The sequence below is a fragment of the Sinocyclocheilus rhinocerous genome, unplaced genomic scaffold, assembly GCF_001515625.1.
Source record: "Sinocyclocheilus rhinocerous isolate Xijiao unplaced genomic scaffold, SAMN03320098_v1.1 scaffold481, whole genome shotgun sequence".
NCBI lineage: Eukaryota > Metazoa > Chordata > Actinopteri > Cypriniformes > Cyprinidae > Sinocyclocheilus > Sinocyclocheilus rhinocerous.
In genome coordinates this window covers 379216-397615 of record NW_015657695.1, presented here as the reverse complement: position 1 = coordinate 397615, position 18400 = coordinate 379216, and the positions used below count along the sequence as shown (strand labels likewise).

At 36.8% G+C, this 18400-nt stretch overlaps 1 protein-coding gene across 1 annotated transcript; it reads right to left on the bottom strand.

Moving 5' to 3' along the window:
* Positions 1 to 3977: 3977 nt before the first annotated feature.
* Positions 3978 to 17668, bottom strand: LOC107721485 (tubulin gamma-1 chain-like). Its single transcript, XM_016529508.1, has 11 exons — positions 17522 to 17668; positions 16771 to 16883; positions 14353 to 14520; positions 13285 to 13353; positions 10879 to 10958; positions 10458 to 10584; positions 8311 to 8397; positions 7234 to 7383; positions 6843 to 6995; positions 6597 to 6758; positions 3978 to 4868 (listed from the first exon to the last, which is right to left on the bottom strand). The coding sequence occupies exons 1-11, from the start codon at positions 17568 to 17570 to the stop codon at positions 4671 to 4673; spliced, it is 1356 nt and encodes a 451-aa protein (XP_016384994.1). The 5' UTR covers positions 17571 to 17668; the 3' UTR covers positions 3978 to 4670.
* Between the last annotated feature and the right edge of the window lie 732 nt (positions 17669 to 18400).

Here is an 18400-nt window from a genome sequence, read left to right as displayed (position 1 = left end):
TTGAAAAATTTAAATACATTTAATTTTCCTTCATTAAATGTCAATTCATTCATCAATCATCAGTTGAATTCATCAAGTATTAAGACTAACTTTTCAGGAAGTTTCTTTTTCTTATTTTTGCATAAATTTGCCTTGTTTAAAGGATGTTTCGGTTTTGTTTTTATTGGAAAACATGACAAAAATACTTTTTTTATTTTTTGCAGTGATGTCTTAGTATTTCACTAAAGGAAGACAACACAAACACATAAAAAACTCGCTCAGCTTTAAACTTTCCTTTCCAGACTCCTGCCTGGATCGCCATTAAACTCATTCGCCGAACCGTACCTGACCTTGAAATGAAAGCAGGTGCAAGTCACTTTCACGTCGACCTTCAGAACTGTCCAATACTGAAGCGACGGTGGTGCGTGAGAGACAGATTTGAACATTTTAAGCTGTAGAAGCCAAAGGATCTTTAGCTCGTCTGTATGATGTGAGTGTATTTTGTGAAATGCTTTGAGCCCGACCTGGTGCTGCTTGACTGTGCTGTTAGCTTACAGTAACTCTGCACTGTGCGTCCTGTAGCCACAACAGCCTCAGATCTTTACATCCGGTTAAAACCAACTAACTTAGACACAACCGTTTGCAGCCTGGTACCTGTGAAGGTAAATGACATTTTCACATTTTCAAAAAAAAAAGAAGACAATTTTCGTTCAAACCAAGCTTCCCAGACCTCTCAAACACGTTTTCAAACACTGAAGATAGACAAATAATCAACACTATTGATATGCAACATTGTCATCATGTATTCTAAAGATTAAAGTACATTTCCATTTAAGGGATAGTTTACCCAAAAATGAAAATTTAGTTATCATTTACTAACCCATCTTTCATCTTGCTGAACACAAAAGAAGATATATTTCTGGTATTTTCATATTATGAAAGTAAATGGGGTCCAAATCAGCATTACTTTGGACTCCATTGACTTTTATTGTAAAAAAATAAAAAAATAAATATATATATATATATTCTTCTATGTTCCACACAATAAAGAAAGCCATACAGATTTGGAACAACATTGAGCGTAAATTGTAGCCTCTGTCAGTTGTGCTTTTGTTATGAAGCCTTATGCCGGCTTTTTTTTTTTTTTATCTGCTGAGAGTTAATATTGTCCTTCTTTAATGTGTGTTACTTTTCTCTAGTTTTATTTATGGCTGTCTGTTGTATACATTGTGTGGAAGTGACTTTTTATTGTCCTTTTTACTTTTGTTTTATATATCTTTCATAAAGACCTGTATTTGTATTTTAGTGCTTGCATTGAAATAATTACAAAAGAGCAGATGACGTCATAGTTAAAATATGTCGTCATAATGTTTATTTACTGTTTTGATAATTTGTCATTTATTTCCCCCCGTCGCGAGAGGTCTACATATGGCAAGTGGTCCGTTTTTGTATATCCAGTAGGATTATTGACATTTTGTCATAACTGAAAAATGAAGAGTTATTCGCCCCTTTTAAAGTCACATGGACCAAATATCTAGGGGTTGATGGCTTCTTCCCCTCGTTTTCTTTTATTTTTCTCCCATCAAATGACTGCCTAACTATTACTGAAGCAATAAAACCTGCCCAGATGTCCTGAGTATGAGCCCATTTTCGGTATGGGGCTTTAGGTTGCCTAAAGAGGAGCCACTAGTGCCTGTCAGTCTGTACAATCTTTAATTCACTCGTACTCCATAATCAGGCTCTTTGTTTTGGTTGTGCACTATCTTTGCTCTAGGGCAGCTTGTCTGCCTGAATACACATCTGAGAAAAGGTTACCAGCTACTTGAAATTCAAAGGTGGAGGGCAATCACATCTTCAATGTTGTTTATTTTGGTTTTTGTCTTTTGCTCCTACAGCCCGTGACGGCAGTAGCGGTTGTTACGTGCTTTTGTGTTCTCTTCTTGTCACTCTTTAGCTGCAGGCAGCTCCGCCCACTGTCATACATGTAACAAAACTCAAACGACAACCTCTAAAGCTTTAGATGGTTTGTATGCTGCATGGTACCTTTATTATGTTACACGTGTAATAGTCAATTGCACTATTGCTTGTACAGCTAACTTAAATGTGCAATAATGCAAAATGATGAATACTGTATGTAATAAAAAGCAGCACCATTACAACATCACTTGAGTGTCAGATATGCTGTTTATGTGGAAAATAAAAAATACTATATTATTAGTATATTACATATTTATAAAGTAATACTTTATTCAGCAAAGATACATTAAATTGATAAAAAGTGACAGCAAAAACTATTTTACAAAAAAAAAATATATATATATATATAGTCAAATGATTAATCGTGATTAATCACATCCAAAATAAAAGTTTTTGTTTATGTGTGTGTACTGTGTATATTTATTTTAGGCCTATTTATTATGCTGTTCTTTTTACTTTCTATTCATTAATCCTGAAAAAAAAAAGCATCACGGTTTACACAAAAATATTAAGCAGCACTGTTTCATATATATTTCACAATATGAATATATATTTCATATATATATACTATTTCAATATTTCACAACTGTTTGCAATAGAAGACTTGATTAATGGCTGGTGAAAAGTCAGCTTTGTCATCACAGGAATAAATCACAATTTGTATATTGTATATACATATTTGTATAAAAACAGTTATTTTCAATTGTAATATTTCACACTATAACATTTTTTTAATTTAAATTTTTAGTTTATATCAAATGAATGCAACTTTGGTGACTTCTTTCAAAAACATTTAAAAATGTTATGAACCCCTAAACTTTTAAACAGTAGTGTATATATTTTAAAGTGATATAATTTCATGAATATAGTGCTTTTCACTCCATATGCTTACTATTTTCAAGCAGATTTATAGAAAAATATTAGAAGAACATAATGCCTTAATTTGTTAGTATATTTAAATAATAAGAGACATTTAATAATATTTAGAAATGTTATAACTTGTATTGACTGCTAACAGTTATGAATAGTCAAAATCTAGATGGTTTTGCCTGTTTGTCATGTTTTCAAGCTTTATTATAAAATTAAATGCATTCAACTAAACCAGGCATCAAGATCCTGTAATGTTGAGTAGAAAAGATTAAAAACCCCACTGAAACCAACTGTTGAAAATAAACACGCCAGTTACAAGGAAAGTAACATGCAGTTCTGAGAAACAGTCCCTTGATTTGATAGATGAAATTACGTTTTGGGACCAGCGTGTCCCTAATAAAAAATTCCACTGGAGAGACACGAAATGTCTGCGACCTTTGGAAGAAACAGAAACTTCTTTGGAAGAAAGTGTAACTGCTACCATGTGGGGTGTCCTATCCTAATTAAACACACCTTAACCAGCTAATCAAGGTCTTCAGGATTACTAGAAACTACCAGACAAGTGTGTTAAGACAGGTTGGAGCTAAACAAGGCATCCAGGAGCAGGATTGGGCACACCTGATATAGAGTAAGTCCTTGACTCAGCTTATCAGTATCTGTCGCAAGTATTGGAATATGAGACAAAGACCAAAGAGGTAAACGTGAGATATTTCGTGTTTTAAGGTCAAATGACCCATGTGGGTGACTATGACATGAGCACAGATGGTTTTGAGGGTGTTCAGTATTTGCACACTATGGAAATATTCTTGTAGAAAAACATTTATTCAAACTCATGAACTTCAGGTAAATGCATCAAGTCTGATAGCAAACTATATACACAGTATAACATTAATAATAAGAACATGTGGTAACCGAGGGGGAAAAAAAGCATCGAGACAGAAATCTGGCATGAAAGTTTCACTCCAGCACAAGGAAGACTGGAGCCGAAGAGTAAATGATTCAAATGAAGAAACGTGATGTGTTGGGATTGTGGTGTATGATTGATTCTGCCAGACTTTGAGGTAACTTCACTGATTTGATTGACTTGAAGAACCCGATGAGGGTTCGCCGATTGGATGGATCGAGGTATAGCATAACACTTGACTTTACTGATCGTCTCTCAAAAACTCAAGATAATCTTCGAGAGTAATCCGCCACAACGAGACCGAGAGGAAAATTGATTCAATCGCACAATCATAGTCTATCCCCTGAAAGCAGGCGCCCTTTGTCTAAAAGCATGCATGCGTGAACGTGAGGGAGTGAGATGGTGTATTCATAAGCTGCTTCTAGTCTGATCTCTTCTAAGAGGCTTAATCTTTCACACTCCCTCCCTACGGTTACATTCATCGGAGACCACCCAGTCTTATCGGTGTAGACGTCCAACGTGTGTGTGGTCAGGGAAGTCTGTGTGCAGGCCACCTTGACGTAGATTGATGTAGATTTTGTGCAGAAGAGTGCAGAGTGCAGTACAAAAATAGATTAAGACGGAGCCATAAATTCTCTGATCAAAGAAATCAAGGAAATCGGGAGGAGAGAGAGAAAGAGTGAAAGTTACAGCTCAGGATAGAGGCGCCAGGTTATGAAGAACTCTTCTATAGGCCCGTAAACATGACGAATGACATGTATATACATACGCAAGCGGTAATGCAGAGAAGCCTCTGGCAGAACAGTATGGTGAGCCGTGAAAGATCTCTGGAGGTGCGTTCACTACTGAAATTCTGTTATGCTCTACTGGAGTCATTGTGTATTTTACAATGCCTGCCTGTTTCCGCTCTAAGAGCTTTAGGGAGTGAGCGGAGGGGATTTCACTGCTCTTGTGTGCCCCAGGAGATGTAGTCGGGACGGGTGGCGGCGCTGTATTCGTCCACGAGCTGCTGAACCACCTCGCGAGAGTTATCCAGCTCGTCGAAGTTGTCCTTGAATATGTCCTCTTTCCTGAACTGCTCGAGGAAGGCCTCCCTCTTCCTCAGCTTATCATACTGACGACAGGTACGCTCAAACAACTAGGAGTGAGGGAGAGGAGAACAGACATTACAGTCTGCTCAAATCTAGCCTTTCTACATACAAGACGTCAGGCTTTTCCCCACATCTCTGACCGATGAATTTCCATGAGTTTCCAATCATGATGCAATTACTGCATATGGATTTTTAAAAACATTTCATAGCAACTGCACTCTTGGACAGTCTAGCTGATGAATTATTTTAGAGTTGAGCATAACCAGACAAGCTTATATTTGCTATAGAATTAATTTTCCAGGCCTGGATATCACAATTTTAAAAATTGCTTGATATTTCCTGGTTTTTCATAACCATGGAAACCCTGTTCAGTGGTGCTTGGGGTTCTGAGAAAATAACTAATTAACGTGATTAATTACTATGTTCATTATAATTATTTAAAATAATAATTCTCCTTTTATGGCTGATAACAGACAAGGGCCATTCTACAGAATTGATGCAAACTGCTGTCCCACAACCATAAACACATTTAAAAAGCATTTAAGTGTTCAAATCGTTAATTAGTTTATTTTTTTTCTTTGTAAACGGACACTATGTAAAAAAATGTGTTCCACATTTTTCATGTCACTACCGAAACAGCTTATGTTTAGTCCACTGGCTGAGACTGATTTTAACTACACCCATAAATTTATGATCAGGAAATATTCCTGTGTCCCCCTCTCTCATATCTACAAGGTGCTAGTAGATAGGTCCCATCATTTTGAGGTAAATGTGTTCAAAAGTCTGTAAAAATCTGTGTGTAACTTTAAGGAACGTCACAACCGCACACTTTTTTGGAAGTTATTCCATAACATTTAGTTTTTATATGTGTTTCACTGTTCAGATCTGTGCTAGCTAACCATGTGCTGATTAGCATCTTTGCGCTAGGTTCAAAAGTTTCTAAAATTGTCACTACCGAAACATTTGGTGGAGTTTCGGTAATGACATCTTTGTTTTTTTGGTGTTATCCCATAGAATTGTCACGACTGAAACGGTCACAACCGAAACATGAATGAATGAATGAATGATGCATTTATATAGCGCTTTATTGTGTATTGTTGTACACCCAAAGCGCTTTACAATCATGTGGAGGGGGTCTCTCCTCAACCACCACCAGTGTGCAGCATCCACTTGGATGATGCGACGGCAGCCACAGGACAACAGCGCCAGTGCGCTCTCCACACACCAGCTACAGGTGGAGAGGAGAGAGAGTCATAGAGCCAATCAAGTGGATGGGGATTATTAGGACGCCATGATTGACAAGGGCCAGGGGGGCAATTTGGCCAGGACACCGGGGTTACACCCCTATTGTTATTGATTTACCTTCATATTTTGCCGATTTGCCGTCATATTTAGCGTCACAATTGCTTTCAACAGTAATAATAAGAATAACTGTTACTTAAGCAGCAAATTAGCATATTAAAATGATTTCTGAAGGATCATGTGACACCGAGGACTGGAGTAATGATGCTGAAAATTCAACCTTGCCGCAACAGGAATAAATTATTTTAAAATATTCTACAATAGAAGTTATTTTAAATTGTAAGAATATTTCAAAATATTACTGATTACTGTATTTTTAATTTAACAACTGCAGTCTTGATGAGCATAAGAGACTTCAAAAACATAAAAAAAAAAAATTCTTACTAACCCCAAACTTTGTATATCCAATACCAATTGATATAGAATCTATTTTTGAGCAGTACAGACATGGAGAATTTAGGGTCAGGTCTTACTGAAGAGATGCTGGTGTGATTAGCCATCATAAGACCACTGACACGATGAGCTGAGGGCAGGTAGGGGGATCGGCGGGACAGTGCCACCTGAATACTAGCCGGACCCCATGGGATAAAATTAGCTAACTTCCTCTCCCTGATTCTCTGCAGACTCTTATGGACCTGCAGAGACACGCATAAACATATAAACATGAGGACATGCACATATAACTTAAAATAAGCTGTGTATATTTAACATGCTCACACCTGTGTGGGGTCCACCTCTCCCTGAATGATGTTGAGAATGGCAATGTAGCAATGATTGGTCTGACGGTCTCGGCCTGTGGACACCATGACGTTCTTGGGCTGCAGGAGTCTCCTCATCACATCAAGAACTGTAGTCTTCCTCACACTTGCCACCTGAAAAGATGACGTTAAATTTTAAGAAGAATATTAAAACCAACTGACAGACACTATTTGGGAGTGACAGATCAATTTGATGTAATTAAAAATGAGTAATTTGTACTCGGAGTCATTAACTCAGCAACATGCTAACATAAAACTACTGGAATCAATAGTGAGTTGAACAGAGAGTTGCAACTGCCTTTGCATTTCTGCAAAGGATCTTGATGCAAATTCCTGCATTTGACCAACTTACGGCCTGATCGGTGGTCAGCGGTGTGTATCCAGTCATGAGGAAGTGGAGGCGGGGAGTGGGGATGAGTGATGCAATCAGACCAATCAGATCATTGTTCATATATCCAGGGTAACGGAGGGTTGTTGTGCTTGCTGACATTATAGTGGACACCTGTTAAACAAAAGCACACTTGTCTTTTGATAATCCAAAAATAGACCAGTCTCCTTTATTTTCATTTTATATTGTGTTGCCTTAATTATTTGGGTGTGCTAATGGGACACTAAACGTGTCGTATATGTAAAAGCAGCTGGTGTTTAAGAGCGCAATAGCCTAGACTGGTGAAACAGGTTTTCTATTTGCACTCTGGTCACCCTTTACAGAAATCTACACACTGTATTGTTAAAGTTCACCATTTCATATGACCGAGTCTTTCAGAGGTGATGAAGACTGTGATGGATGAGTTGACAAAGTGAACAATTCACCTCGGAGCAGGGTGCTATAAAAATGGGCGTATAAGAGGAAAGCATAGGAGAGCGCTGCACGGGATGTCACTGGTTATTTATTACCAACTCATTAGAATGTGACACAACAGCATGTCAGGCTGCTGATTACAACTTTCGGATCAGGCAACTCCCCATGTTTCATCCTCCCGAAACTGACAGGCTGTGCCATTTCAGATTTTATGCAGATAATACAATACGGCTGTGATAGAACAACATTTTGTGGTTTAGCTTATACATTTTCCTGCAATATAACAAAGAGTGAAAAATTTAAGGGGGTCTGAATACTTTCCGTACCCACTGTATATACACCGAAATCAAACTCACGGCTGGCTTTAGTTAGGTTGATTTTCTGACTGTCTGGATTATGTAATTACAGATCTTATCGCAGGAGAGCTGCCAGCGCCCAACTGTGATTAATAGATGAGGAGTGACTCTACTGTCCCTACATGAACCACACCAGGCCTGTCCCTCTATCTGCCGCAGGGATGGGCTTTAAAAATGACACTCTCTGGGTTGGAGGCCTCAGCTCAGGACAGATGAATGGGGCCTGTATTTTCACACGTTCATTTGTAAATGACAGACTTTTTAAACTCACCAGTTGGTTGATCTGAGAGAATGAGGGTTTCTGAATGTGCAGCCGGTCTGTTGCGATTCTGTTCAAAGCAGTATTGTCCAGCACCACCTGAAAGAAAAGGAAAGAGATTTTTAACAACATGTCAAGACTGTGTGTTGTAGGTCTTCTCAGGTCCTAAGATCTGTAGGCAGTCTGAGTCGACAAATCCATTTTGAATGGAATTGACAATGCTAATTAAATGTGAATTAAGATAGCAACAGTATTTAAAATAGTAATTCAAATGAGAAAATAGAGAATCTTGCAGAACTAAGCAACACTCAACTGGTAGAGCAAGACGCTAACATTGGCAAGGTCATGGGTTTAATTTCCAGAAAACAAAAATAGATACAAGGTTTGTCTTAAAAACACTGCAAGTCACTTTAGATAACAGTGTCTGCCAAATGAATAAATTTAAATTTAAAGAAGTGGATTTAGAATGAAAGAAATTCATTGTTGTGAGAGTTGTATCAAGAATTGCCATCTTGCTTACAGTCACAGTGTAGAACAACGTCAGTATTTATTTTTCCAACAGAATTTCATATCAATATTTATTTTCATCTGAAAACAACGTGGTTAATATTATGTGGTATGGAAAAATTATACACTCTTTTGATGGCTGCGTTAATTTTTTGACCGTGCTGATGATTATGTTAGAATTATTTTTGTTTTGTTTTGCAAACCTTGTTGAGTACCAATGAATATTCCAAGTTCAATATGATGTTTCTTGGTCAATTTTATTCAAATTTCAGCTAATGAACTGAAAGAAAACTGAATCTTAAAGGGATAGTTCACCTAAAAATAAAAATTCTGTCATTAATTACTCACCCTCATGTCGTTCCAAACCTGTAAGACCTTCCTTCAACTTTGGAACACAAACTAAGATATTTTTCTGAAGTTGAACAAAGGTCTTATGGGTCTGGAACGACATGAGGGTGAGTAATTAATGACAGAATTTTCATTTTTGGGTGAACTATCCCTTTAAAATGAACTTTGTCCCTAATTTGTATTACATTTATACAATATATATTGTAGAGCCGGAATATTTGGGTGAAACTGGCTTTTTAAAGGAAGAACAGAAATCTTGCTTGATTTAATTTAAATTTGTGTTTCGAAGATAAGCAAAGTCTAATGGGTTTAGAACAAAATGGTGGTGAACAAATTTTGACAGAAATATCTTTCTTTTTAATTAAGAGTTAAAAATAATGCCTCAGACTTGGCGTTAACTCTAGATCTGTATTCTCATCAAAGAAAGACAGAAAGTCATCTACCTCTATTAACCTCCTCATCTTTTGTGCTGACTCTCTAATCTGACATTATTATATCTGCCAGAGACGATAATGAAGCTAGCAGACAGCTGCAAGAAACACAATATGCATAAAACAGATCTTACCCTTTACTAATGACATTTGCTCCACTAAAGCCCAATCTATTCTGAACCGCAGCCCTCACACATAGAGATTAGCTGGAGATATGAATAATGATGTAATGCTTTAGTCTTTTGCTCTGGTAATCAAACCCATAAATCCCTTTAAAACTCAAATAAGGATATACAAACACAATTACTGGCTCCTCAGAGAGTCAATAGGATGTGTTTGTTGAATAAATATCTGCTCAATCATGTGCTGATGGATATCAGTTCGAAAGTAAAATAGAAAGTGTTGTTGACATATCTACTTACTTACTTACAGTCCAGATGTACAGATATGACAGTACTCTGCATGGTTTATGAAATGAACCCAGGGACCAAGCTATTGTTAATAAGGAGGAAATGGAAGGAGAGAAGTGGATAATCACATAGAACTGACTCTCTTTTCTCCATCCGCTGCTGTTTGGGGAATGAAAGCAGGAGAGGAAGAAAGAAGGTCTGTTTGGGAAGGTGGATTGTGTAACTGAGGAAATGTGCAGTTAGAGTAGCAGGCTGTATATGAGAGGGGCTCTGTTTCAAATAGAAACACATTCATTTAAGACCCACAACCCTGGAGTGTGTGTGTGTGTGTGTGTGTGTGTGTGTACGGGTGTGTAACACCTCCTCCCGAATTCTAGGCCAGCTGAAAAGGTTAAGAGACAGTGTGTGTGTGTGTGTGTGTGTGCGCGCATGTGTGTATATGTGCATGTGTTCATTCACTCACCACACAGTCTGCATTCTGGGTCAGTCTCTTTAGCGTCAGAAGAGAATTATACGGCTGTACGACAACATCACTCATCTCATCTTGGTTAGGAAAGACAGAGTAGGTCTGAACCAGTTTTTTAGGATACCTAAAAAAGACACAAGAACACGTGCCCAGCTGAGCGCCGCTAGTGCCCTTGAGGTTGCACACGCAATGGTATTAAACACACCCATAAAGAGAGGTAATTACACCCGGTGATGGCCGCTGCCGCCTGCATCTCCCTCTAATTACACTGACTGCCACCCAAACGCTTCATGATTGCAAGTCTAGACGAACAATGCAGAGGGCGTGGATCTGTGCTTCAGGAGAGGGAGTGTGGACTGCAAAATCAGTCAGAGCAGCGGGATTCAAAGTCCTGTATCAGTGAATTGTGTTTTCGCACCTGTCGTTCAGTCGCTCCAGTAGGTAGGACCCGAGACCAGATCCTGTTCCCCCGGCGATAGAGTGGCAAAGCACAAACCCCTCAAAATAAACACAAAAACAGAATGTTTAACATATAAAACAAATCTATGAGTACTAAGGTGCTTTAGATGCTAACTGTGACCAGAAAGAATAACTGTTCTTTGGTCTCAAATAGCTTAATGCTGTACTGCCCACTATGTCAGTTTATCAATGGAAAATTTACCCCACTAGAACTGATGGTCAGAGACATTTTTAGCCTTAATGAAGACATATTCTTTCAAATTATATATAAAAAAAGCAAAGCAATTTCAGTAAACTTTATTTTGAACGAAATTAAACACTTATTCTGTTCAATTGATTAATAGTGACAATCAGTGCATATACATGCACACTCGATGCAATTATAATGGGATTTTGGCAATACTGCGATTAAACTATACATGATGTAAACACAATACTTCTATCAAAATAATGGGACTAAGCTCATGATCATAGTAAGCATACTTGTATTAAAATATGTGGTGTATGCCGATTCTAACTGCAATAAATAGGCATTTAAACACCTTAATCCCATTATTACAACTCTGACCAAAGTGCGCATGTGCTCGGACGTGTTGTTCACACAACTACACGAATGAACTCCTTGACATTATTCTTAAGCTGGCCCGGCTCTACGGGGATGCTAATCACCCTCAAATGAAAACAAGAGCACTCTCAGCACCCTCAAAACACAAAGTTTTGTTCATTGCTGAGTTACACAAGTTTGCAAATCCTCTCTTTATAACAAACAAAGTGTAGACATCTTGTGCATTGTGATTCACTGTACAGTGTAGAGAGATTCATTGATTTTAACAGAACTTAAAATCAAAGGGATTGCAAAGTTCATCATGACACTGAATACCTTCCAATATATTAGTCATGTTTTGCTTTTGATGTATTTGGCAAAGTGGCCAGTAACACACCTAACGTGTGTGAGTGAGTTCATCATTTCTGTTGTGGGGTTTGCGAATAATGACGTTAAGAAATAACAACACTTCAGAATAATGAAAATTGCATGTAGACTGGAGTAAAAAGGTTTGCACGTGTCATGTAAACATCTGACTGCAATTAAGTCCTTACTCTGATTGGAAATAATCACATTATTGGTGCACTATGTAAACACAGTCAATAAAGACATTTATAATGTTACAAAACATTTATATTTCAAATACATGCTGTTTTTTTTTTTTTTTTACTTTTCAAAGAATCCTGAAGAAAATATCAGTTTCCACAAAAATATTAAGCCGCACAACTGCTTTCAACAGTGATAAGAAATGTTTCTTAAGCAGCAAATCAGCCTATTACAATGATTTCTGAAGTATCATGTGACACTGAAGACACGCGTAATGATGCTGAAAATTCATCTTTGCATCACAGGAATAAATAACATTTCAAAAATTAACATTTTAATTATACTAATATTTCACAATACTACAACGGAATTATTTGACTTAATATTTCACTTAACAGGGAGTTAGGTTAAATAATAATTTTTTGTTTAGAAAAAAGAAACACTTAGCTGGAAAATATATTTTAAAGGTATAATTAAGCCAAAAATAAACAATATGGTCAATTCTATCACAATCTTCCTCTCAGAATATCGTGAAATATATCACATGTTGGGTAAATTGAGGGAGTGTTTTTTGCCCCCACATTTTAAATATCTGGGGAATTTTTTTGCCCCAAGCTCTAGCTAGTCTTTGTGACAGTCACTCACCTTTTAGCAGTTAGCATGATATGCTACACGCACACACACACACACACACACACACACATGCATGCAACTAACTGACTGGTAACACCATCCTCCAAACCACTCCCTAACCTCCAGTTACATACAAGTTATACATGTGCACACGCACACCAGTAATTGTGGGTAATAAAGTGAACGACACAGATTACGAAGGGAGGGCTGAGTCTGTTGTTTTAATGGGAGGAACATCTGTATCTTGTAAATTAAGAGTGCAAAAAAGGCATAAAATAGCACTTTTGTATAACCGTCTGTGGACAATCGTATACAAATATATAATATAAATGTAGCTAAATGTATACATAGGTTTATGTATGTCTGCAATCTAAAAAAGAACAGAGAGAGCACCGTAGAAAGGGGTGCAGGAAGAAAAAAAAGCAACGGAAAAAAAATGGAAGTACGTCAAATGGTACGTCACTTTACCATCTGGAGATCATCAGAAAGTGTTTTACTTTGTTTAAAAACTCAATCTGTTTAAAAACCCAAATGTTCTTCAAAAGTCAGAGAAAATGGTATTAATGAATGACACACAACTAAAGGGTAAAAACCAACCCATTCATAATACACAAAGAAGAGTACAGTCATTGAGAATCATACCTCCAGACTGTCACTGCCATCTGCCTCTCTGTCAATGATGTCAAAGATATCCTCGTGGATTTTTTCTCCCTGAAATGAACAAATATATTGACCACCACATTTTAATTACCAAAACAAGTTAAAGTTGTTAAACATGAACCTGTACTTTTTTCCCTTTCAATTATTATATATCTGTTGTTTGACCACATCATAATTATAATATAATATTTGTGTACCTACAATTAATGCAATGTGTTCAATCATATTTATATTGTTAGAAAGATACATACATTTAAAAGCGTACAACTTTCGCTAAATTATGAAATGGGGTCATTTTCTTGTGCAACTGCTTACACAGAGCGAAAAGGCATTAGCTTTCAAACTCTGAATTTATTTGAACTAAAACTGAAACTGGAAAAATAAAGTTCAGTCAGATTGAGTTTTGTGTTGTTCATCAATATCCGTTAGTGCGAGCCTGTGCTGCTTGTGGTTTTGACTTGTCGATAAAGAACACATCTCTGACACATTATTTAAAGATGTTCTGTTCATTTGACTATTAATATAGGAACAGTACATCATCCCAATTGTAGCAAGTATAACCGGTATCACCGAGTCTAACAGGAACGGAGGCTGTTTTAATTATCAGCCTTCACACTCTCATAGACACAAAACTACAGAAATGCTGAATCACTTGTGCTGTCTGTGAAATTACAGTCTGACAGAAAGATTTCAAATTACTGATCTGATCTGTTTGGAACAATTTGCTAATTCAGCCTACATGCCATTGAATAAATGTTGCATTATAAGTGCAAAACTTGCCGGAAAAAATCATGTAAAATTATGACCAGTTTCCACAATCCCAAACCAAAATTCAGGCCCCGAGAGACTGCATTAAATATCTGTAATAGTCATTATTAATATCTAATTAAAAATGAAATTGTCACACTACTGTATATGAACGGCAAAAAAAGTGACTAAACATAGTGAAAAAATAGTATAAAGTTAAAGTTATATCACCTAAAATATAACAGAAATTTAACCTAAAATAAAAGTAAGCAATTATCTGATGTCTAACATCACTCAGTGTACCTGAGAGAAGCCACTGGCCCAGTTGTTACCGGCTCCACCGCCATGCTCAGACAGGTAGATGTTCTCCGGGTTGTACAGGTTGGCATAGGGAGAGTTCAGGATGGTGTGGATTACTCGGGGCTCCAGGTCCAACAGCACAGCACGAGGGATGTAGTGCTCATCATCTGCCTGAGGGGGGCAAAAGAGAGGAGAAAAAGATCAATGGAAATAACATTTCCATAAGTGCTTCTCAATACTTTTTACAAGGAAAGGACAAATGGAGGCTCAATTTCAAAAATGAGAAGTACTCAAGATGCTTATGATTACTTGTGCAGCTTGAGACTGCAAAATGAAAGCATCCATGAGAATCCCAAAATATATCTTAGAATGTATGATATCAGCAGTAGACTGACTACTGCTGCTTTACATTAGTGGCTGAACGATGTATAAGCAAGGCTGATATATTGGCAGATAATTGGCATCTTTTACTTATCGGCATCGATCAACAAATCTTTTCTGTCTATAGTTGTCAGAAGGGGAACTTTTATTTCGACAGTGATGACAAAGTCAGTGCATTAATAGAAAGGCAAATGCAATAATTCCTTCTCATATCCAAGCAAATACACATAATTTAAACAAGTCTTTGAATATCTAATAAATATTTAATTCCACGAACCACACAAAATTCGCGAATCTAGCAGATAGTTCCTTGGACGTGTGCATTTTATAGCCTCCACGACGGGGCAGACTAAATTTCTTTATTTGTGAAAATACTAGAATAAGATTCTAGAATCAAGACTTTGATATCAAGAAGTACAAATCTGTTTGTATTTTTGTAGTTTTAAAATACTGTAAAATACTTTGTAAGAAGTCTACATGATGACATGATAAAAATGCGGCCTCTGATGGGTGCCTACTCAATAAGCTAGTTTGCCCAGACTTGTTGAGATCAGAACAGAAAATTGATGCATATGGAAGAAGTTGGTCAAGGTAAGAAACGTGCGTTAGTGCAGATTTAAGCGCATCTAGACCGAGCAAACGTCTTGCAGTAAAGAAAGAAGGAAATATATCAGAAAAGCAGACTTTTTCATGACTTAGACAATGATAAAAATGTGTTCTCATCTCGTGCAGCAGAAGTAGAAGTGGTTCAGTCACAATGCTGCGTTTATAACTGCATGAGAGGATAATATATGAGCTGTAAGTTTCCCGACATGTTGCAAGTTGACATGTTGCAAGCTTAATTTAACATCACAACTGACAAATGTATGGAATACTCGGAGTCAGATACGCAAATGATTATATTTTGACGTCACTACAGGGAAATGTAAACTGCATGTAAACGCAGCTTACATGCGTTGTCGGGTTACTGATGTGCATGTAAACGGGGAAAACTGGTAATACAGTAGTTTATTTTGATACATGGTGTGGCTGCTGTATTTTGTAGTTTATTTTGATACACTTAAAATGAAGGTATTTGGTATTTTATTTTAAAATACATTTTGATGTATCTTTGCCCAACCCTGCACACACATATACAGTTTTCATAGGCCACCCTGCTCTCTAAGATATTGGCATCACCATCAAAAAAAATCTTTATCAGTAGATCACTACTTTACATACCACACAGCTAGCCATAATACAGAGGAAATGACTATAATACTGTGACTCACGCAATCTATTCACATCAGAAGAGAGCTTTAACACTTAATGCCTCATTTCAGAAGAAATATAAGCAGTCCCTTTGAAAACATTAGGATTTCACTGCAGTTTCTGTGAAATAACTAATTTTGTTCTTTAATTGGAATAGTCTTTTGTTCCGAAAAAATGGAACTAGAAGCTGTGCCATTTATTTCAAATCAATTTTCCATCAGATTGTGAAAAGGCCTCCACATAATGATTGCAGAGGGATAATGGACTTACAACAGCTGCAAACATGGGAACCTAGCTCCACCTGGTGGTTAATTATGTGAACTCCTATCTAACAATGAATAATCTTAATGAGATATTACATTTTATTTTAAAAGTTTTTTATATTATATACACTATATTTTATTATGTTATTTTATTTATTACTTAGAACTTTGCTTTAATAGTATTTGTATTGCACTTGTTTGTTACTGTAGTATTTATTTTTCTTGATTATCTTTTTTGTGTATAATGTTTTGGCAATATTGTATGTAAAGTGTAAACACAATCATGCTAGAGAAGTACTTTAAAATTTAAACTGAAATTGTTCATACTGGCCACAATGGCAGAGTAGCCATTGTAATACTATCCATATGTTGCTTGTTGTCTTGATGATAAGATAGGTGTCTATATACAAACTCAATGGTTTATATCGCTGAATAAAACATAGATTTTAGAGCAGCAATCTTGATGTGTTGATCATGGTTGGTGATTGATTAGCTCCAAATGCCTTATTAGTCTATATTTGTGTACCTGATAGAAGAAGACGTCTTTCCTGTCTGTACCCTCAGTGGCAAACTCCTCTACGATGCCCTCTGGGCTGATGCCATGCTCAGCACACAGCTGCTTCCAAAACTCAAAACCAACTGCACAGAGAGAGAAAAAACACACCATTCAGTCCATTAATGCTGGATTCTTAACAACAGTTGTAAAAAGGCTGTTAGCTATTGTCATGACATTATATAGCGGTGTGATTTAAGAATATTAATGTAATGGCTATTGTTTATACCACATCTTTGATAGAAATCAAATCTTGCACTCAGTGATCATTTGCCTTCAATGACCAAGTCTGACACAGTCTCAGCTCACATGAGCCCATATTGCTCAGAGTAAAAGATAAACACAACGCTTTATTTGTATTATTTACGTGACTGTAAATAATACAAAGCAGCGTTTAGAATTATGTGCATACATAAACACACTAAATTAGATGTCAGGTTGGTTACATTACAATTTGATTCATTACAGTTATCTCCAACTGACAGCATTACATTATTATCATTACTAATTAGCAAACAACAATTAAGAGTAGTCAATAAGTGGAAACTAGTGAATACGTTTTTGACTTCGTGCTGACGAAAAGCTCCAATAAACAACCAAAACCATATTGACTGTATCTACTGTATCATTTCAAAGCTATCCAGTGTGATAGCTAGCTAGCTAGCTAGCTAACTGTTTATGTAGAGACCATCAAACAGAGCGTGATACACAGCGAATGGCTCACTCTGATTCCCGCACTGTCCGAGCTGCAGGGTGATGATTTCTCGAGGCATGCTGTGCTGTTATTTCAGCTGTAGGACCAGTAAAGGTGAGAGATGTGCGTATGCGTATTCCCGCTCCAACAGCAACGGCCCAACGGACGCGCACTGCGCATGCGCAGACGTCGGCCCTCTATACTTTCACAATGTGAAGGCCAGCAAACGTGAACCGATCGATACTTGCTGAAAATGTACCGAAAGAACTCTTTATCGAAATAAGTGAAAAATAAATACACAAACAAGCAGAAAGAACAGACAGACAGCATCACTGACGTAATGCATGACGTAGGATGTATGCGTTTACATTAAACAACATCAAAGCTGCGCGTCAGTTGCGCAAACAGAGGAAATATTCAGGTCAGGTTTAAATGGCAGGTTATTTGTTAAATTTCTCAGTGTATAGCAACATTTTTTTTATTTATGGCCTTAATTTAATATATTGTAATAGTGTGATAGTTGTAGTCACTAAATCACTGTTGGCAAAATGCAACAAGTTTACTATTTATTTGTATATAAAGGGTTTTCAAACATTTTGATGCCAAGGATTCCCAAATATCACAATCTCCTTAAGATTCTTTATAAAACGTATTAATTTAAATCATTTATTTATATGATTACATCATGCAAACAGACCCATTTATTCTGTTTGAGAAAATAATAAAATAATCTGTATATATATATATATATATATATATATATGTGTGTGTGTGTGTGTGTGTGTGTGTACTTGTTTATGCTACATTGTGGTGACCAAATGTCCTCACAAGGATAGTAAAACCTGAAATCTTTGACATTGTGGGGACCGACCTGTAGTAAAAAAAAATGATTAAAAATAGTAAATGAGG

Excerpts from the sequence above, each read along its gene's own strand:
- LOC107721485 (XM_016529508.1), bottom strand. The coding sequence starts at position 17,570 with ATGCCTCGAGAAATCATCACCCTGCAGCTCGGACAGTGCGGGAATCAG. Across the intron at positions 14,521-16,770 it reads AAGACGTCTTCTTCTATCAG|GCAGATGATGAGCACTACAT; the intron begins GTACACAAATAT and ends TGCCCCCCTCAG. Across the intron at positions 10,585-10,878 it reads CTGGAGCGACTGAACGACAG|GTATCCTAAAAAACTGGTTC; the intron begins GTGCGAAAACAC and ends TGTCTTTTTTAG.